This window comes from Temnothorax americanus, unplaced genomic scaffold (genome assembly GCF_048541705.1).
Source record: "Temnothorax americanus isolate GAGA-0224 unplaced genomic scaffold, ASM4854170v1 Scaffold12, whole genome shotgun sequence".
NCBI lineage: Eukaryota > Metazoa > Arthropoda > Insecta > Hymenoptera > Formicidae > Temnothorax > Temnothorax americanus.
In genome coordinates, this window is record NW_027509253.1 from 3607257 (window position 1) to 3628434 (window position 21178).

The 21178-nt window shown below is 43.0% G+C and overlaps 2 protein-coding genes and 1 long non-coding RNA gene across 9 annotated transcripts in view; 1 reads left to right on the forward strand and 2 right to left on the reverse strand.

Annotated features, from left to right (window-relative positions):
* LOC143893228 (uncharacterized) overlaps positions 1–21178 on the reverse strand; it is an 83306-nt gene that overhangs the window by 25873 nt on the left and 36255 nt on the right. The window lies entirely within an intron of this gene.
* LOC143893252 (twisted gastrulation protein homolog 1) lies at positions 4095–15871 on the forward strand. The gene is made up of 4 exons (XM_077398433.1): positions 4095–5373; positions 11992–12215; positions 13180–13386; positions 13664–15871. Exons 2-4 carry the CDS (start codon positions 11993–11995, stop codon positions 13972–13974), a joined length of 741 nt encoding a protein of 246 aa, XP_077254559.1. The 5' UTR covers positions 4095–5373; position 11992; the 3' UTR covers positions 13975–15871.
* On the reverse strand, positions 14587–19572 carry LOC143893251 (uncharacterized). 6 transcript variants are annotated; one of them, XR_013255749.1, is made up of 10 exons: positions 19405–19569; positions 19036–19318; positions 18742–18963; positions 18583–18658; positions 18247–18428; positions 17914–18166; positions 17342–17563; positions 17130–17210; positions 16801–17003; positions 14587–16229 (listed from the first exon to the last, which is right to left on the reverse strand). XR_013255749.1 is itself a non-coding variant. In XM_077398429.1 (10 exons), exons 2-10 carry the CDS (start codon positions 19135–19137, stop codon positions 16125–16127), a joined length of 1362 nt encoding a protein of 453 aa, XP_077254555.1. In that variant the 5' UTR covers positions 19138–19318; positions 19405–19570; the 3' UTR covers positions 14844–16124. The 6 variants fall into 6 exon arrangements, 4 of the variants coding, with proteins under 4 accessions (XP_077254555.1, XP_077254556.1, XP_077254557.1 ...); XR_013255748.1 differs by having other exon boundaries at positions 14844–16229; positions 16801–17024; positions 19405–19571; XM_077398429.1 differs by having other exon boundaries at positions 14844–16229; positions 16906–17024; positions 19405–19570.

Here is a 21178-nt window from a genome sequence, read left to right on the forward strand (position 1 = left end):
ATTTAAAAAATGGAATTTACAAACCGAAGATAAATCGATTTCAAATTATTCCTAGTATTATTAGCTGAGAGACGACACGATAGCTTCGGCACATATCCTGCGTTGAATCATAGCGCATAAAATATCATTGTTGTGTTGTTTCTACACGATTTTTATTTATTGCGTCCTTGCAATGTCTGAGAAGACAAAATAATATGCAACCAAAGAATGCGGCAATATATTTTTCACGTTTCTCAGAATGAAAAGCCAACTTCGTAATTTCGTGTCGAAGTAAAATCTCATGAAAAGTACGTTACATCCGAGAGAGAGAGAGAGAGAGAGAGAGAGAGAGAGAGAGAGAGAGAGAGAGAGAGAGAGAGAGAGAGAGAGAGAGAGAGAGAGAGAGAGAGAGAGAGAGAGAGAGAATTTGTCAGTAATATTATATAAATTTAATATATTTTTTTTTTCACACACCTTTATACCGTAAGCTGAAAAATCGTAGATACAAAAGAAGCACCTTTACAAAATCGAGAACATCGACATTTCGTGTGCAATGTGCAACCCACCCGAAATAAGGTAAAAGTCTCCCGCAAGCACCTCACACGTCAGTCTTACGTTCTCGCCTACCGAACGAGAACTCGGACACCTAATTGAGTCGAGTTCCCAAGTCCAGCCACGCAGCCCGAAAGTCCTTCGCGATCGCTCCCCTTTCGATATTGCGATAATCAAGATTGCAATAATCGCCGATCCACGCGCGCTCGCGCGCGTTCTTTTCTTTGTGGAAATCGCCTCCTTACCGGCGCGGCGGCGCGTTGAATAATTTCACACTTGGGCTCCACGAGGCGCGAGAGCGAGAGAGCGAGAGAGCCGAGAGAGGCGAGAAAGGTCAGCCGGATAATCTGTGCGCGAGTTTCGGAATGCATCGGGAATATAAATTGTCGTTTTCCCCTCGCGATCCGCGGCATATCATTTTCCTTTTCGTAATCGATAGCGCGGTACGACGGATGTTGCGTCCGAACATATATCGTAAAGGCAAATATGTCACGATCTTTTAATTTCGCACTTGCCGCGAGACGAGGGAAGGCCGGAGGTGAGAAAGGTCAGCCGGAAATCTGCGACGAGTTTCGTGAATCCATCGAGAAGAATCGCCTGCGTTGTTACTTAGGCGGAACTTTATGCCGTCGATCGTTGTGAAACGATTGCGAGAAATCGTGCAAGCGTGGCTAGGCAAGCGAATAAAAATGTTTATTTATTTGACACCTTACGTGAACAAGATACACATTATATACCATCGGCGAACTCGGCTATTTTCTGTATGTCATAACAACTCGCGCGGTATAATTTATCGCTCAATTATAGCAAAGGCTTTCAGTAATTATTTAACTAAAAAATAACATATTTAGCACACACACACACACACACACACACACACACACACACACACACACACACACACACACACACACACATGCGTACATAAGCATTAATATTCGATATTTGTTACTTATTTATGCCATTATCTTATAAATCTGTGAACAAATGTCTTATTATTTTCATACATCACTGCGCTAAATCAATAATTCTGAGACAAGTGTCCAGTTCGTAAAAAAATAGTCATAATTATTCGGTCAAGTATAACCGAGCGCTGCACGAATCGTCGAGTTTTTTTCCTTTATACACACATTGTATTAACCAAGTGTTTGCATAGATGGCAAATAATGAATGGCACAGCCTTGGAATAAAAATGCGATTATGCCTGCCGACGAGCATCCTCGAATGGAAAACGGGATGAATTATGATCGATAATAAACGGCGCGATCGATGAGAAATGAGCAAGCTAAATTCCAGCTAAAACGACCGGCTACATAAGCGGACTGTTGACGATCGAGAGCTTTCGAGGGTTTCGCAATGTGCAACACTTGAAATCCGAGTGCATGCGCAAACTTCGCGAACTTCCTCTTACGCAACCGAACGCGTGCGCGAATCGTCGGATTTTTCTACGCGCTCGAATTCTTCGCGTATTTCTTTCCCGCAAAGAAAAAAAAGACCCAAGGCGTCACGCGCGCGCGCGCGCGCTGGATAATACTCCGAATGCAACCCGCACTCATCTGCATTCCGCTGCTGACGGCGCGCAGAAACGCACGAGCGTGAATACCAACTCAACGTTAGACGGCCTACGGAATTCGCAACCCCGCCTCGAAACGTTCCCGGCGGAGGACTCGCGCGACTTATCGACTCGCGAGAAAAGTTTTTGATTTTCGAGCCGGTCGCGCAAAGACTTTGCGGCGACTCAAAATGAGATAACGCGAGATGAAAGTCGCGTTAGCATTATTAGACGCAGAATGCGTAAGAAAAGTTGCAAAACTGGGACAAGTAGCGAGATATCGATGAATAAGTCGTACAATTGTACTGTTTTCCCTTTCGCTATTTGCGCCTTGAACACTTTTAAGTTTCGTGATATACCTCGCGCTCGCGATGTTACTGCAAAACTCGTTGAGAGTATATAATATTCCCGAGTATCGATACTCGAGAGGCCGGCTCTGTGTCCACTGAAGAGTGTTATTATTAGCGAACGACTAACTGGAATTAATTTAGCAACAGTTATTGCAATTTAGTTTTTGACGAAGTGAAAGACAACGTTTATTTTAGATACGCAGAATATCCAATCGGCGTAAAAACAAGTCGAGTTGGTTTTACATCGTTAATCTACACCGGGTTTCGATTGCAAAACTCGCCGGAGATAAATCTTCTCGAACTACGGAGCTATTAGCATACGCGATTTATGTTATTGACGAAAAAGCCGCTACTTTCGCGCATGGACAACGTGTTCGTCAATTCTCTGATGTATTATTCTCGGTCTCCATCTTCACAGATCTGCATATTAATGTAATGATGTATCTAATAGAGATGAAAATCACTCCTGATTCTTTTACAGATTTTAATGTCAAGACTATATTGAAAGCAACAAATTAATTAAAAGACGGCGATACGAGTCAAGCGCGGTACGTGGTGCGCAACTAGATAATTAATAGTTACAGAAGTAATTTCTTTACAGTTTTTTAAATAATTAAATCGTATAGATTTAATTCCGGGGAGGGAAGGGTATTAATGTTCCAACGATAACTGTGTTTCAAGTCCGACAAACAATCGGCGCGCAGTTTATTAAGTTGGAATATATGTATATACGTATATACATTGTAATTCGTTACTTCTGTAACTATTAATTCTCTAGTTGCGCACCACGTACCGCGCTTGACTCGTATCGCCGTCTTTTAATTAATTTGTTGACATTTTCACGAGTCTAATGATATATTTATATTGAAAGCATCTCCGATCAATCTCAAGTCGCTTTCCACCAAAAACGACTGTGGATTGTACAACCAAAAAAAGAGATATCGTTTCTCACGATATCGTATGCAATTAGAAACATATTTGATTTTTGAGTATCAAGTTTAACTGCTTTGATAAATACGCAAGCTTATGGATCTGACACAACAATCTCAGTCTAATAGCAGCATCATCGAGCTTTGTTCTCAGTCCAAAAACTCTCGATGCACCCGGCGGCGGCCGAGAAAGATACATCGCGCGGGACCATCCGCACGAAGAGAGAGATCGGAGTCCCCGAGGATTTCGGAGTCGGTCCAATCGGCCGGCGGCGATCGAGGAGCGGAGGATCGGCGACGGCGGCCCGGAGCTCTCGGCTCACCCGTTACTCGTCCAGTACGCTCTGCGGGAGGGAAAAGGGGAGAAGAGGGAGAAGAAGGAGGAGGAGGAGGAGAGGGTCGAAGAACAGGAGGGGAAGGAGAGAGAGCGAGAGCGAGAGCGAGAGAGAGAGAGAGAGAGAGAGAGAGAGAGAGAGGCAGAGAGACGCGGTGAGACTGTGCGAGGCACGGCACATAGGTAAAACAAAAAGTCGGGAAAAAATTGAAAACCAGTCTTATGCAGTCGGTAGTCCGGACTACCCGACCGTCAGCGGACTCATTCGCTCTCTCTCTCTCTCTCTCTCTCTCTCTCTCTCTCTCTCTCTCTCTCTCTCTCTCTCTCTTATTCTCTCTTTCTTACCGAGTGTGCCTCTCGTCCTCTCTCTCTCTCTCTCCCTTCATCATTCTCGCTCGCGCTCTCCCGTTTGCGCTTGCTCTCTCTCGTTCTCACTCTTCTCTTCTCCACCTCCATCGAAGAGATCCGCGACGGTACAACCACCACCACCACCGTCGAACAGCGACGGCGAGCGCTGCCGCCTGCCGCCGTCGCCACCACCTCCTTTACCCTCCTCCTCTTCCTCCTCCTCCTCCTTCCGCTTCTCTGCGGTCCTCGCGGTCCACGCTCTTCCTTAATTCAGTCCAATGAGAGCCGCTCTTCGATTCGTCACACCCGCCGACAAATCTCTTATTCATTCTCTGTTTTCCTCTCTCCTTCTCTGTCGCACCGTCTCTCGCCGTCTCGCGGAGGATCGCTGCCGCCAATTTTCGAAAAAGTGACGCGACGGCCGTTCTCCACCGCTCCTCTCCGACGTCGATCGACCCGAGATTCGAGCGGAGCGAGCGGATCGAGCGAGCGATCACGATCGCGCGATCGCGATAAACACGACGCAAGTGCGTCGCGATGCGTCGCAACGCGGGAACGTCGTAAATCCGTAACCCGCGGCGGGTGCAACCGCGTACGGGATTCGCGGTGCATCCTGCGCGCCGGATGGGACACGCCGAGCGCACCGCCGCCGCCGCTGCCAAACAGGAAGAGGATCCTCGCGGAGGACGGACGCTCGTCACTCCGCGAGTTTGTTTTGACGACGGTTCACCGTTCACCGTGTATATACGCGCGCGATACGGTGCTTCGCGCGAGAGCCGCGAGTGGCTGCGTCGTAAGCACGCTGTGATATATAGTGCGCGATTTCCGTAAAGAACGTCCATCGAACGTGTGCGCGATCGAGCGTTGGGAGGGAATCGATCGACGATCTCGCCTGTCGCGAAGACATCGCATTCCTACCACGACGACCGGGAGATTCGTCAGGATCTCAGGCGAGTGATCGTCCGAGAAAGACTACATCTCATCATTTTCCGCGCGTTACGTAGTGCCGGTGCATCTTATCTTTGTGCCTTAACGATCGCTGGAACATTTTCTCGCGAATAGAATTAAAGCGAGACAATCGGATCCTCGTTTGTCGCGGGCGACGAGGATTTTGACGAAACCGCTGAAACCGCGAAGGAGCAGCTCTTCCTAGAGGATGCGAGGAAGGATTTCGCCTCTTGCTGAGGAAACATGTCCCGCGGCGGTCGTCGCAACACGCGAACCGGTTGCGCGCTCTTAAAATAGTTTCTCACGCGCGTATAGGTAACTGGCGCGCACCGCCGCGCCGTCCCGCTGCTGGAACACGACGCGCCGCCGGAGTAGTGCCAGGTAAATATCGATCGACTCTATCCGCCGTTAGATAGATCCCCCGCCTCCCTCCTCCTCCTCCTCCTCTCCCTTCCTTGTCCCCCTTCCCCCCGTGCCGACGGGAGCGCGCGAGAAAGATCCGCCCGGATCCGCCGCGATCGCGATCGCGCCGGATCGCGGCGGCCGGGCCTCCTCTCCTCTGTGATCATGAAAAATAAATAGCTCGTCTCCAATTAAAGAGGCATTCGAAATTCGAACGCGATCGAACCCCGATCTCTCGACGAGAGCTATTATCGGCCGAGGAACTGCGGAGAACTCCGTCTCTCTCCCGAGATCGTCCTCTCTCCTCCTCCTCCTCCTCTTCCTCCTCCTCACCCCGTCAGGAGAATCGTTTCTCGAAGAGCTTGCTTGTTGACGGAACACGAGGAGGTCTGTTCGATGAAAGAAATTTCGGTGGGACCCGAGGAGAGAACTATTACAGCCGTTGCCGCCGCCGCCGCGTAATTTTCGTTTAGCGAGTTTTCGCGCCTTCCTCTTTTTCTTCCAGTTTCGCCGAAAGTCTATTAAAGAGAAGCGAGCTATTTTTGATGACGGGGTGGATTGGCGTTGCGGAACAAAGCGTTGCGTGATCGATCTATTTGCAACGCGGCTTTCGCGGAATCGTCGCGCGATCGCGAGACTTCCAAGTTTGAAGCGGGCTCGATTCTAATACGCGCCTTACCGACTCAAGTCGAGCGATTCACTTATCAATCCGTCATCAATTGAGAGACGCACATCGGCCGCGTGCGCTCAGTTATAATTTTATGAGAACGCAATCGCGTCGGCAACGTCGACGGAATCCTCAATGGTGATCTATATTCGCGATGACGGTCAATGGACACTTTTTCATCGTCCGGCTTCCAGTTCTCGAGAAAGCCGGGAGAGACGCAAATGCATCTGCGATGCATGCATGCATCGCCGCATATCCGATCCGTGCCACGCGCTTAAGTACATCTTTCCGAGTATCGGCAAGCCGCTAATTCGATTAACACTTGAATGCATTGCCAAAACTCCGAGAAAACCGGGGTCGCGGCTTTCTCTAAAAGAGTTCAGGAAAGAAAAGTCTACTAATTGTGAATTGTATCTCTATTTGTACCCAATTAGCACGAAACGCGACTGTTTTGAGTTTCATCTGAATGAATATATCGTTGACATAAGAATTGCATTCACTGCAAACAAGAAATGATAACACGAAAGATTATAATTTTAAACTCGGCGTTAAAAATGCGATAGGAATACATTGCGATTATAATGAGAAATAATTCGTATAAAATGTAAAAAGCGCAGATAGATAGAATGAATATATAGATATTAACTTCGTATTTTATGTAAAAAAAGGGGGGGCAGATTTTATCAAGTATTGCAGTTAATCTTTTCATAATTTTTTTTCCGAATGTTTTTTTTTTTTTTTCATTTTCTTCAATAAAATCACAATTCGGCTATCACAGAAACTTCATTACACGCGAATAACGGCTTCGCTGTTAATCGACGTCTTTAACGGCTTATTTAACGTTAAACGTCCCATTCCGACTGTCCCTTGTCTATTATTAAGATGCTATTCGACGTTATCACAGGCCGTGGGCCACGTTTTAACGCCGAACGCGCGCTGTAAATGCGGGTTGTTCGATGGCGAGGCACTGCGCCGATGAGGCTCGATCTCGCGAGAGAGCGTGTCTCTCGTGTGCTCGGTAATTCCTGCAATAACCGAAAATAATAATACGGCAGACGACACCGTAAATGGCAGCGATAGCGCAATAACGGCGCGATGGCAATTGACAGCGATGCTTCAGCTTCGATAACACGGATATTAACGCAAGGAAGGAGGTCACCAGGAATGGTGGACGATCGAGTTTTAGCGCCCACTCCGGTAATCCTGCATCATCAAATCGATGCGATCTTGCTTTAATTAACTTTAACGGAATTTCCCGAAAAGCGCTGGCCGAAAAAAATGTCGTTTATCCATTCGATGTGTGTGCGGTCTAAAGATTAAGTGCAAAAGATTAGAAACCAGGATTCTTTGTCATCCAATTAAACGCATTCATTTTTTATTTTATCAAAATATTTAATAAGTAGAGTAATAATCATAATATGGTAAAATACTCCAATCTACGACTTATTGCGTCACGGCAAACGCGACGTATAAAAGGCTGACCTTCTACGAAATTCGACTCCGATTCCACCGAAGCCGGGAGCAATTTTAACCCTTCCCGAGTGATTTGAGTGTAAATGTATGCGTTAATTGATTTTTTCATCCGAGCGAAACGTGGACACACTCTTCCTTCTTCAAACGCGTTGCAGGAGTGAAAAATAAAGATTAAACATCTAATTAATATCTTTTTATAAGTTATTCCGGAAATTATCTTTGTCGTTTCTCTTTGCTCGTGTTTATTTTATATTTTATCTCGCGTCAATGCATAATTTTTTTCGACGACAGCAAAAATTCATTCACGTTTAAAGGATTACGCGCCCGCACTTGTGGAACGACGGCGGGCGAGGAGGAAGGGGACGGAGGAGCAGCTTACGCTCCAATAGTAACAGAAAATGATTGGAAAGTCTTCCTCCGCCGTGTGAACGCGGTGTACACGAACGGACACGTAGGTAGATATACCAGGCTTGCCGCCGCCTTCTACGAAGGCGATTGGCGTTTGTTATTGAAGTTATTCCATCGCCTCGGGCTACAGAACGAGAGGCGAGGCTGCTGATCGTGAGTGCCAGCAGCAGCAGCAGCAGCAGCAACAGCAGCAGCAGCAAGCGGCGGCAGCAGCACGCCTGTCCCTGGATGACAAACATCCACATTTCGCTCGCGAGCTGGAATTTTTATTAAAACCGTCCGATCGCGCCCGTCTCCACGTACGCGGTGTCCCGAGCGTACCTCGCGCGCTCATTCATTGCCGCTTTACGCGGTCAGCCTCTAACGAGAATATAAAAAAAGGTACAGCGATCCATCGAGTCATTCGCGACGAATAAACATAAGACGGTAAAATGCAGAAAAGTTCGCGCACTTCCATCGTCAATGATCGTCAAATAATATTTATTGTTTCGATGTTATGAGGGGTGTATTTATTGACACGTACGCGACAACGAATGCCACAAGATAACCATTATCCGTCCGCAGAAGTAAGAAAATAATCCCTGGGATGACTCGTTAGAAACTTGAACCGTATGGATTTTATTTGACCCGAGATTTGACCTGAGAGAGCTTAGGGTAGTGTAGTTTCCAAAACGCGCTATAATCCGCAGTAGCGATCAGCATAATGGTGTCCCTCTCATAAGAATAGAAGGGATTATTCGACGACTTTCGAAATTTAAATCTGAGTCAATAACGTGGAGTGCAGTTGAAAAGGAATTGTCACAAAGGATATTAATTTGACACGGTGAAAGTGGAACAGCCCTCTCCCGTTATTTTCGCTGTTTATATATCGTGAGCATAATAGGACTGACGAATAGCCTCTCATTTGAGCGTCGAGTCGTTAAACAGCTGGACTTCTCAATTCGGCAAAAATGACCATAAATATTTTCTAAATTCTCAGATTCTTCGATTCGGGGAGGGGGCACACGCAGCGATACAATGACGTGAATAATTTAATTATTATCTACCTAAATCGACATGCAGTTTTGCACGAATTGATTTGTGATGGAGGTATTTAAATAATTTAAACTGCCCAAGTGATTGTGCTTATGTGTCGGCGCACAAAAGAGCATAGCAGATAATTACCTGGAAGCCATCGTAAACCGCTCCATCAGTGGTCGGGTGCGCCTTCATTTACGAATGACCCAGGACCGTTTCGAAAATTAGAGAGTGGGGGTCTCCTATACCTTAAAACTACAGTCGTCCCTGCCGTCAAAATCCTCGTGATTAGTCTGCCACAGGAATCTGCCCGTGCGGTGGGTCCTGTCATTCGGTAGTGTTCGGTGAAATAACGAGCGGACGTAACAGATTGAAAAGTGATTCGAAATATACGATAAAATATACGGCGAAGAAGTGTACAAAATATATAAGTTTAGTAAAATAGAAATAAAATAAAAATCAATTTCGCGTAAAAAAGAAGATATAAAAAATGAAGTTTTATCAGCAACATTGAAAAATAAAACAGTTTATGTTAAATAACACGGGGAATATAAAATGCAAAACGTAAATGTGAAAATGTGTAACGTAAGATACACGTATAAAAGTGTAAAAAGTATCTTCGTGCTTCAAATACATATGTAAAAGGAACAAAGAAGTTACACGCAGACACAATTGTTTAAAGTGTGTGAATCAAACTTACAAATTAGCTATATAGAAACAAACTCCGCTTGTATCTCAAGACAATCGAGAAGATCGAGATCATTCACAGGTTGTTGATAATTTTTAATAAATTTTTATAATAATCGCTTAATGAACGACACGAATGTAACTGGATATTTAGATGTTATCTCTTCTCTTTCTAAATCCTGGGATTAATTCTCAGTGACGTTTAATAGCATTTAATAGACGTTTAATAAACAGGAGATGTGGAAACGTGTGGAAAGCGAGCGTGAAAGTCGTGGCCAGCAGCGACGCGTACGAGATCGAGTCGGTCGCGCCTTTTCAATCACGCGTGTAACAGGTCGTTGTAGTGGAATTCTTTTCCAATAATAATTCACCCGAGATATCGTAGGACGCGATTATGCGTGATATAAATAGATTCTTTAATGGGCGTGCGTTCGAAAGGTGCAATTATTGCACGAACGATCGTTTTGCATTCGATTAACGTCGTCTCCTTAGCCTCCCCGTTATATGGCCAAGTATTCAATGCTCCCGGGAATAATTTGCGCGTATCTGTCGATTTATCAAGAGACATAATAACTTTGAAAATGAAGAGTATGATCACGACACTTGCTCGGCAATCACGAACACATTTGAAGATGTAACTGCTTTCTGACTGATAGCAAATTTCGGCGTTTTGATGATTTACCATCGTATCTTTCTGCATGAGAGAGATATGTCTTCACGTAGTAGAAGATAATTTCTACATAGGATATATATCTCAATTTCCGCAAGAATGTAACTTTCTCTGTCTACATTTGCGTTTATAACTTTAAAGAAAATCCGTTTTCGCACTTTATCGTAATAAATGAGCTCCGGAATTCCCGCGACAATTCCTTCGCGCATGAAGCGAGAATCACTTCCACATCCATTAGCAAAGAGACCCCGAATTTGCGAAGGCTTAAACGAGATTAAACGGTGACCTCGGCGTTATCCCTGGAACGGAGAGGAGCAACATTACGCTGATTGCTCGGGTTAGCACGTTATAGCAGCGCTTGCCAGGAGAGGAGACTGAAATTTCATTCTTTTTAGCACGCGTTCCCGCTTAATGACACCCTGACTCACGTTCGTGAATATTCTTAATAATCTTAATCGGGCCTCGTCGGCATAATCGTTCTTCTCGTCTCCGTAATGCAACTCCGGGAGCGGCGCGCGAGCAGGAAAATGTTATAATCGTGCACTGTCCGGCATCTCTACTAGTAGATAAACAATAGTCTGCGTCTACGTATGCGTGGGGAAAAGTGCACATAAAAATCACGTGGACTGCGGTTGAACGCGGCCGTATATAATTTTCAGCAGTAATACGATCATAGATCTGTGGCGTTTGTGGTTTGGTTTTTAGTACCACACACACACACACACACACACACACACACACACACACACACACACACAATCAGACTCTCTGCAATTTCTACTCTAAAGTTTTAAAGGAAATCTTCCTATGTAAAAAGAAATTATATTCCAAATATTCTACAACACACTTGAAAATATTAAAATATCATTAGAGAAAACTCATCTCCTTTCTTATCTCTATACAAAAATTATTTTGTTGCCTAAGTTAAAAAAAAAAAACGGCAGTATATATACTTCTGATAAGATATCGTGAATATCACTGGAATAATGGATTGTTTGAAAAAAAAGTTGTTTATATTCATTCTCTTACAAAGATAAGCGTAAAGATAAATTCTGAATTCCAAACTGTTCTTAAAATTGCTCTATTTTTTCAGCTATTTTAGAAAAAATACTGATGGATACTTTAATGATTTCTTTTCTTCATAACTCTTTTAATTATATAGAAAATTCCGTACAGTGTATACGACTTTTACTTTATTCACATTAAACTCCTTCCTCTTCTTTATATATATTTAATTATAAAAATTTTATATTTTTTATTTAAAAACTTATATATATATATATATATATATATATATATATAATGTACAAATCTATTGAATTTATTAATAATTTAAATGCAAAGTTTCCAAAACCGCGACAGTCGTATACCTTAGCAAACTGCCATTCCGTTAACATATAATTCAAGTGTCTCGTTATTATTTACGTTGAGTACAATTTCAAAACATTTCTTCAAACCGAAAACTTCTACAAGCTTGTTCGTTTATTTTTATTTATGTTCATATATCTAGAAGGATTTCCTTGCCTTTATCTTTCACCCGAAGAAGGATCTCCTTATCTTTATTTTCCTTCGGAATACGTAGACATGTAATTATATCCACGAAGTGAGACGTTTTGTGTAGCAGTGCAAGTTAAATAAAAGGGAACTAACAATAAGTCGAATCTATCCCAAATAGGATGACGAGTTGGAGCGCGTTGTTCGTCGCGGCCGCCGTCGGGATTCTGCTGCTGACGACCGCGACGAAACGCTCGGAAGCGTGCAACGAGGCGATCTGCGCCAGCGTCGTGAGCAAGTGCATGCTCACGCAGAGTTGCAAGTGTGACCTGGTCACCTGCACCTGTTGCAAGGACTGCTTCTCGTGTCTGAGCTACCTGTACGACGAGTGCTGCTCGTGCGTAGGTAAGATACCGTTCAGAATAATCGAATTCTGCTTGATATTTCAATTTACCAAATATATCGGGATATCGTATATCGTTATTAGAAACAAAATCTATCCTAATAACACAGTGTTCTATCAAAAGTCGTTGAACAATTGTAAAAATGGATAAATCGAGAGAAAGTTGGATAAAACCGAAGATTTAAATTGTAGCTACATTGATTTTAGACAAAATTTTTCTTTGTCCGTTTCACAAATTAATTTTTAATATTAATTAATTAATAAATTCATTTTGGTATTAATTGATATAATTGATTTAATATGCAGAAATTTTCAAACTGAAATCGAAATATTTTATAAACTTATAAAGAGAATCCTGATAATTATTCTCAGATAAGAATGAGTGATCGGAGAAAGCTTTAATTTACGCTAAAAAGTTTTCAAATCATGAATTAAAATGATTGACAAAGCAGACATCGATACAAATAAAAATATATAAAACTGACGATATTTTTATGCTTCTAATTAACCAGCCTACCAGATAATCCAGCACATTTCATAAATGTTTGTAAATATCAGACACTGCGCGTCGAAGATTGCTGCATTGAACAATCGTTATAATTTATAATATTACTTATAAACTTTCTGTTATAGGCTAGAATAAATAATTTCAGAATAAAATCTCCGATCACTTGTCCTCTACTTCAAGAATATTCTCTATATATAACTCTATAAAATATCTCTCAGTGAATCTCTCTCTCACTCTTGAAATATCTTATATAAAAAATAAAATTTACAATATTTATAAATTGCTAAACAGCACTAGCAATTTTTAATTTATCAGAACATTTCGTGAAAGGACAGGTACCGGTAGGATTTAAACCGCTTATCCGGTTTTATACTATATACTTTCCTCTAGAAAAAAAAGCGGAGATAATTTCCGAACGTCCTACATAAATGACGTAACACATTTCCGTGGGTGCGCAGATCTATGCCCGAAGCCGAATACCACCGACAACCCGTTGAGCAAGAAATCTCACGTGGAGGAGTTCAGCGAGCCGGTGCCAGCGCTCTTCCAGGCACTCACGGCCGAGGCGGACCCGCACGAGAGATGGCTCACCTTCACGTATCCGGTAGACTTTGACTTGACGACGTTCGCGCCCAAACCCGGGAACGAAATGAAATATCATATGCGTAAGTATCGAAATTGCATCACCGAGAGAAAACGCCGCGATTACGCATGCACGAAACTGGGAACGGAACGAAAAACTTCTGGCGCACGAATTGGTTGATCAATTACGCGTGCCGCGTGCAATGTGATTAATCGAAACAACACGAATGTTATACGTAGACAATAACAATTCCTTCCTACGGAATACGTAGCGTAAATTTAACAACAAAATAAGCATCGACAAGCTGATCCGTTAAAGATTAAGTGCCACGAGTTAACGATATACGTTTTGGTTTGTAGAAACCGCGACCGAGGAGGTGCATCCGTTGAAGCCGAACGTGATGACGTTGAACTGCACGGTCGCGTTCATGGCGCAGTGCATTTCCTGGAACAAGTGTCAGGCGTCCTGCCAGAGCATGGGCGCCACGAGCTACAGGTGGTTCCACGACGGTTGCTGCGAGTGCGTAGGCGATACGTGCCTCAATTACGGAATCAACGAGTCGAGATGCACGCTGTGTTCCGAAGGAAACAAGGAAGACGACCTGAAGGACCCGCAGTATGACGATTACGGCCAGGACGAGGACGAATTAGGTGAAGACGCAATGGATTAGCCACGTCGCGTTCGTGTCCGCGCGTCGCTTCCCTCGGCGCTCTTTTATTCCAGATACACGCAATGAGGGGAAAAGTGTTGGCGTGAAAGACATTCCGACAATAACGATCGCAAAGCTGATTCTTTTTGTAAAGAATTCATCGTTTTGTCATCGCGTAAAAGTGAGAACTTTACTCGAATCTTGATACACGCTTGGAGTTTGATACTTCGGAAAACCGTCCGACGTTTATGACTTCACGATGGTAATAAGTGAGTGAATCTGCGATTTATAGAATTACGTTGAACGGCTGTTAGCCTCATAATTCGATTCGTTGAACACAGCAAATTCGAAGGCGAGACTTTGAATAGTCTCGAAAGTCGATCGCGCGATTGTGGCAATACTTTCAGTGTCGCCCTTTTTCAAGAGGGATTTTTATGAACTTTATCATTTAAGACACAAAGTCGCGCCGATTACGTGATATAATAATCCACGTATTGTCGAGCGCGAACGTGATCGAGCCCGACCTTGTTGGAGAGGCCTGGTCTTTGTATATGACTGCAACGATATAATATTGTAAATGTAGCCCCTTGTTTCTTTTTTTTTTTACTAAGAATGCACTTGTGCAACGCTAGGTTAATCGTACAACATTGAAAACCTTTATTATCGCATCCGTGCCATAAGTAAAATTGTACATACAACAAATCGCTCTCGATTGGAAAATCGAGATCGCTTTTACACACGCGAGATTGCTCTCGAAATTTTTCTGGGAAAGATTATTGTGGATTACAGTACCGCTGATAAATTTCCGGACATTCTGATGTAAAACGACGCTATATGCCTGCAGGAACAGTTTTCAAGTATTTCCACTTACCGTATGACAAAGTTTTATGGGTAAGTGAAAACTTTAATCTCATCTCCTTATTTAAATATTTTATATAAAGACTTTAATATTTGTAAAAAAAAAGGCACATAGAGGGAGAATGACGAATTAACATGCCCGAAAATATATTTTAAAAATGATTAAAATAAAAATCGTAGAGCTAGATTAACGATAATTCTATTTTATTTAAGACTTTTGTTTATGTAATACGCACACATACTGAATATGTACGTAATGTGGGACATGAAATGTTCGAAAATTTACGAGCGGTAGCACCGCGTATCTCTATGGCAGTTGATATGCACGCACTAGCGATTAGGGTAAGGGTAAAACGCGCCGTTATTCTTCGAGTGGAATGTGATATGCTTCGGGATCGATCGAGTGATATCTAACGAGATGCGTGCGAAGACACTCTCGAAGTTTGCGCTAACCGACGCGACAGAGCGCGGGAATATACATAACGTGCACGTGCGCTTTGGTATCGAGTAGAATTCGAGAGAACAAAGAGTAATCCCCAAATGAGCGAAACGATACTTCCCAATTGGATCATGCGTACATCTGTATATACGAGTTTTAACAACATACAGAACGTCCATATTTTAAACGCAGACGGAGTTACACTTTGTAATACTCTCTCTCTCTCTTATTGGATTAACAACAATTCTTTAAATATACTTTTAACGCTAGAACCACCAAAGTACGAAATGACTGGTTTGTAATTTTTTGAAAAATTACTCAAATTTATAATGGTGCATTTTCTAATATTTTCCACGACTTTTGTTTCAATATATACATAATTTAAGTAACATTACGAAGTGGACAGCCCGTATAACGTTCTTTATATATTTTTCTATCGTTAGTTGCACACTCAATATGCACGTACTAACTCGCGCCATATCACAAATATCAAACATGTATACATCACAAATAAAATTGATCGCATCTCTAAGTGATTTCACGGGTCAACAAGTTTCATCGTGGCGACGATTTATTTTTGGATCACTGGACCATGTGAATCACATGAAATACAGAAGAAAATTCCTCGTGAAAAAATACAACGTAGAGTAAAATCATTTTTGTACGAGGCTTCGTTTGTCAAAAATGGCTTCGAGAGAAAAATCTCTTGAATTTCTTTTATTTTCTCAATGTGCAGAGCACATTCTTCAAAGATAAGAGAATATTTCTTCCAAAATATCTCTTAAAAAAGAGATATCGTTTCACGGTTCAGTAATCCAAAGGATGAGATTTTTTTTCGGATACATTTTGGATATAAAACAAAAGTGTCGGATATTTAAGTGGGTGGATGTTCATCCTGTATCTCGTTACTTTCCGGCAATTTGATGAAGGACAGATCGCCGCCGCTCCACATCGAGTACAATTGCGACCTCGTGCACTCCTAAAATCAGCGACGTTTATGCTGTAATAAGAGAGGAGGGCGAGAGACTAGTTTCTAATAACATCGAAAGAGCGTTGTGTAACATAACGAAAGAGTGTAAATAGAAGAGTGCAACCGCAGCGAGTAATGGTGCGTGTCCACTTGCGAGTAAGAACTCTCGAGAGCAAAAAGAGAGAAAAAGAGAGAGACTCTCAAGAGTATCTCTCTCTTTCTCTCTCTTTTTGCTCTCGAGAGTTCTTACTCGCAGGTGGAGATGCACCATTAAAGTTATTCGTACGCCATCATTGTTTCTTTTCAACTGCATGCATCCTATATGCGTTAATGCGTATCATCTTGTAGCGTTGCATTTTTAGCCATTTTATTTAATTTTTTTTTTTTTACATTTCTTGTATATAGGACATATATACGTAGAATTTATTCTGTTATTCTGGATCGCGAAATCCAAAAGTTTGTGATGCGAAAATGTCAGTGTACGAACATCTTATTTTTTTTTTTTTTTTTTTTTTTTTTATTCACTGGATGCCGATGTCTTGGAAGACACGAGTTTTAATAAACTTATAGATTTACTAACACTGTATTCTTTTTCTTTCTCTCCCTCTTGCCCTCTCTCACTCGCTCACTCTCCCATTCTCTTTCTCTCTAACAGTGAGAAAATAACTTGATCTCATTTATTTACCCCGCCACCCGCGCTTTCCGAACCTGACCGGCTGTGCGCCGAGACGCAGGAGTCGGTCGACGAGCTGCTCTTGCGAGACGGCAGGGTGTCCGTTGTACCTTCAAAGAAACGTTTTCGATCTGAGATCATCGCGCACGAATATCGGTCAAGCCTTAACGCCACTCCCGAAATATTTCAGCGGTATAAAACGAGATATCACGATCACGAGATATCGACGCACTCACCGGTTTCGGTTTCTCTATGATCGCTATGGGAGTGAATGCTGTCCTTGCTATCGCCGTGACTGCCGCTGGCACCGCTCTGTTCTGTAGCAATATTACGACGGTGTATCAATCCCATGGCGATTCCTTACGCGGCTCGACGTGAGGGATCGCGAAGGGATCGATACACCGTCGATCATCGTGTTAAAACAAAACGACGACGAGAAAAGTCTTACCCGAGTCCCTGTGTTCGCTGTGAACGCTGTGATCGCTATCGCGATGCCCGGATTGATCCGAATGATCGCTGGAGTCCTGCGGCCAGCACCTAGGTGAACCTATCCTACGCGACCCCGACCAAATAGCGGAGTCGTAATTCGAGTCGAAATTGCAGGTCGTCAAAGTGACGCCCGGGATATGCTGACTAGTGTAAGCCGAGAGTTGATTGGACGGCCGAACTCCTGCACAACGTACAACAACCCTCGACGCGTCAGATTCGAGGACGCAAAAAACGGGATAGCTATAATTTATATATTTAGCCCGCCAAACGTGCCCTTTCGATCTTACGAAGATTAGACGAAATTACGAAGGAAAGGAAAGTCGTTCTTGCAAAAGTATCGAGTACTCTGATACTCGGAATCAAACGTTCACCTTCAGATAATTATTTCAAATCTTAAATTTCGAAGAAATTTCTGACCCACATTTCGCGGAGAACAATTTCTCGCGAAGTTTCCTTTCGCTATGTAAAAATCGTGTACGCACAAAATAAAAAGTCATCGCACAATGTCGCGAGAGACTGAGGTTTTGCTACCTGGCTTGCAAGACAATAGCTGAATGGCTTCTTGGAGACCATCCTGACTAGCCATCGACGTTTTCCACATCGAGTCAGGCGTGGTCGATCTACTGCGATCCTGCTGAGGCACCCGTAATCGCGACCTCGCGTCCTGGCGCGGCCACTCGATAACGTGCTTGCAATCCCAGGGCATCGACCAACGCCTCATCGTGCTCTCGGCGGACTCGCCCGACATTTCCGCCGCCGCCGTTTCTGACCATCTCCTCTGAACCTTGATACACGAAGCCGAGCGTGACGCGCTTATTTGCGACAGGGAGTGTCGCGTGTCGTATTTGCAAATGTGTCAATTACCTGCAGAGGGAACAACGAATACGGCAAGGGGGACCTCCGACAATTCTGCACGAACTGTTGGGTGGACGAGGAGGAAATTGGTAGTACCGGCGAGCTGTAAAGACGCTCGAAACATTGCTGAAGCGCGGCGATGTCGCAATCGCCGCTACCGCTCTGAGAACAAGAGCATTCCGCCATGCCACCTGAATAATGAATCAGCGGAAACAGAACCCTCTTAATTTCACCAGGACCGAAATATAATCATTAACTGACTAAATTTTCTACTTTAATTTCAATTTTTAAATGTAACTTTAATGCTTATATCACTTATTTCAATATCTCCCTAGAAAGGCTTACCCAAGCACTCGCAACAAGCAATGCAGAATTGGTATTGCAAGTTTATGAATGTCAAGAGATTTTCTCTGAGAATATCCTGAAAGAATGGAAGCACCCTATCAGTTATGCCAATAGTCTATAACGACGAAGAGAATCTGATTGAATATAAATTATACTAACATGCTTGTCCCCGTCATTGTCGCGCGATTCATGATCTCTCAGAGCGGTGATGACATGATTTTTAACCGTACTGCTGGCTACGTGGGTAGCTCTCGCCAATTCTTCCCATCCAGCCAGACATTGGCCTGTCAGACGGCACTGCGCCACCGTATCGTGCGCGGAGAGAAGCGCTTGCAGGGATTGGGCCAGTTTAGTACCAGCTGTACATAGGCCATTAAGTGTCTGTACGGGAGACAATTTTATTGTACACATGTGGCAGCACAACGGTAGTACTACCGTAAGCGATATACCAACCTGTAAGTACGTCAACCAGTTACCGAGGCATTCGTTTATCTCTAACTGACCCCTCGAAATCTGACCGTCAATAGACTTTGGCTCCGTTCCACCTTCAGCCATAGCTGAACTCTTTTAGACCAGCTGCCTGATAGACCTCATCGCTGTCTCACGCGCAAACATTTCGAGCACGTAAAAAGGAGGTACGATACACGGTTAGACGGATTCATCGTGCTGAATGTTTTAGAAGCAACAATCTCATGGTAAGCTGAGAATTGATGCACCGACACGACGCAGATCTCTCCTGAAAGAAAAAAGTAGGCCATACGAGCGACGCTAATTGAAACGAGCGAACCGTCTTTGATCGACAATAATCTCGGCGGTACTCACATCGTCCCAATCGAATTAACGAACCAAGGATTGAGCTATCGATTGTCCCGTGGGAAAGTCATGATTCTCCGTATTGACGCCGGCGTCGTCCCGTCGGGTATCCGCCATATGAGACATCGGAGCACTTGCGTGTGCCTTTACCTCGCATGTCATCGCTCCGCTACCATAACGAAAGATAGTACTACGAGATCCTGTCAGATGACGCCATTCGGTATTTGGAACTTGAACGAGACCATTTCGATACTTGGGACTCGAACGACCGAGCTGCGAGCCCGTCAGACGCAACCAACCGCGCTCTTGTCGAAGAATCGCGCGAGCGGATCGAAAGATAAGATTGTTCTAACAACTGGAATACATCACTCTGCATTAACAATTCTTTCTCTTGCAATCTCCAACAAATCATCGATGTATTCTTGTGACTAATATGCTCGGAAGTCTTACCCCCTTTTTAAGTTCGTAATATAATCAGTTTTTGAATTGTAATTGTAATTTAATCGAATTTATACTTTAATTTTTGCGCTATAAATTATTGTATTGCAAGTGTGATGCGATATTGCCAGATTGTTAAGACATTGTATATAATATCAATACCTATTCCTTTGTAAAGATACAGTACAGTTAACTGAAAAGAATAATGTATAATATTCTTTTCTATTATATATTAATACGATCACAATTCATTTCACAGAAGAAACTAAAAGTAAGAATTCGACCAAAGTTTTTATGAAAACTGCATAAAGAGAAATGAAACATAGATAAATAATTAAATATAATTTTTAAATAAAGCGATAAATTCAATCTAATCGTTGACTTTTCTAATTCAGTAGTCTTTGTTTTGCATCGATAAATTTCTGACAATTTTATTTATAATTTGCGCGTGTCACATTATGTCGACGAATATTCGACACGATGCATTCAGCTGACAATTTCGTAGTAATTACGAAGAAGCACAGAATACATATAATTATAATTATAAACGCGGATATGCGATTATAATTACATATGGCAACCTGAAGGATTTACGGAAGGAAAGCAGACGTGGCTTTTCCGACTCGTTAATCCGTTATACGTGTTTCGTGTCTTCAACAACTTGTCCGTAATTACCGCTTTAAAAAAAAAGTGAAGTTTCCGTCGAAAGGGGAAAGTTCGCGCATTTTCTTTATGTTCGTGACGTTAACTCGCCAGAAATTTGTTAAAGCCGTGCTCCCATTATTTAAATATAAATTTCCCTTTTATCATGATTATTTCAAGTATATGTCAAAATATTTACATAGCGAAAAATTGAGTTGAACTTCTCTTCTTCAAAAAGACAAAAAATATATATTAATTTAAAAAAAGACAAATTCGACAATTAGAACAAGAAATCTGGGATAATCTGTACGTTTTATTATAGGAACAAGTTTTTTAATTTGTTAAAATCAGCTTTCTAGAATCCTATCGATATTAACAACCGCTATATATCTTGCAATTAGAACACTATCGTGTTTCTTAATTACGTCAATTTCTTATTCTAGAGGTGCGACACATCGAGACACGTATCTGTGTGTGTGCCTTCGTTTCTCGAGTCTACGGAGAAGAGGTAAGCCTCGCTGGAGGTGAAAGGGGCCCAAGCTGACGTCGGTAGATGATTAAAAAAAGACGGCGAACGAGCGAGGACGGGAGCGGGAGACACCGGAATGGAAACGCGATCGCGCGGAATATCGCGGTGGATTTACAAGGGGTCGGAGGAGAGGGCCCGAGAAGTGGCCGGGGGCCGAAGGCCCCCAGAGAGGGA

Excerpts from the sequence above, each read along its gene's own strand:
- LOC143893252 (XM_077398433.1), top strand. The coding sequence starts at position 11,993 with ATGACGAGTTGGAGCGCGTTGTTCGTCGCGGCCGCCGTCGGGATTCTG. Across the intron at positions 12,216-13,179 it reads CGAGTGCTGCTCGTGCGTAG|ATCTATGCCCGAAGCCGAAT; the intron begins GTAAGATACCGT and ends GTGGGTGCGCAG. Across the intron at positions 13,387-13,663 it reads CGAAATGAAATATCATATGC|AAACCGCGACCGAGGAGGTG; the intron begins GTAAGTATCGAA and ends TTTGGTTTGTAG.
- LOC143893251 (XM_077398429.1), bottom strand. The coding sequence starts at position 19,137 with ATGGCTGAAGGTGGAACGGAGCCAAAGTCTATTGACGGTCAGATTTCG. Across the intron at positions 18,964-19,035 it reads ACTGGTTGACGTACTTACAG|ACACTTAATGGCCTATGTAC; the intron begins GTTGGTATATCG and ends TCTCCCGTACAG. Across the intron at positions 18,429-18,582 it reads TGCTTGTTGCGAGTGCTTGG|GTGGCATGGCGGAATGCTCT; the intron begins GTAAGCCTTTCT and ends TTCATTATTCAG.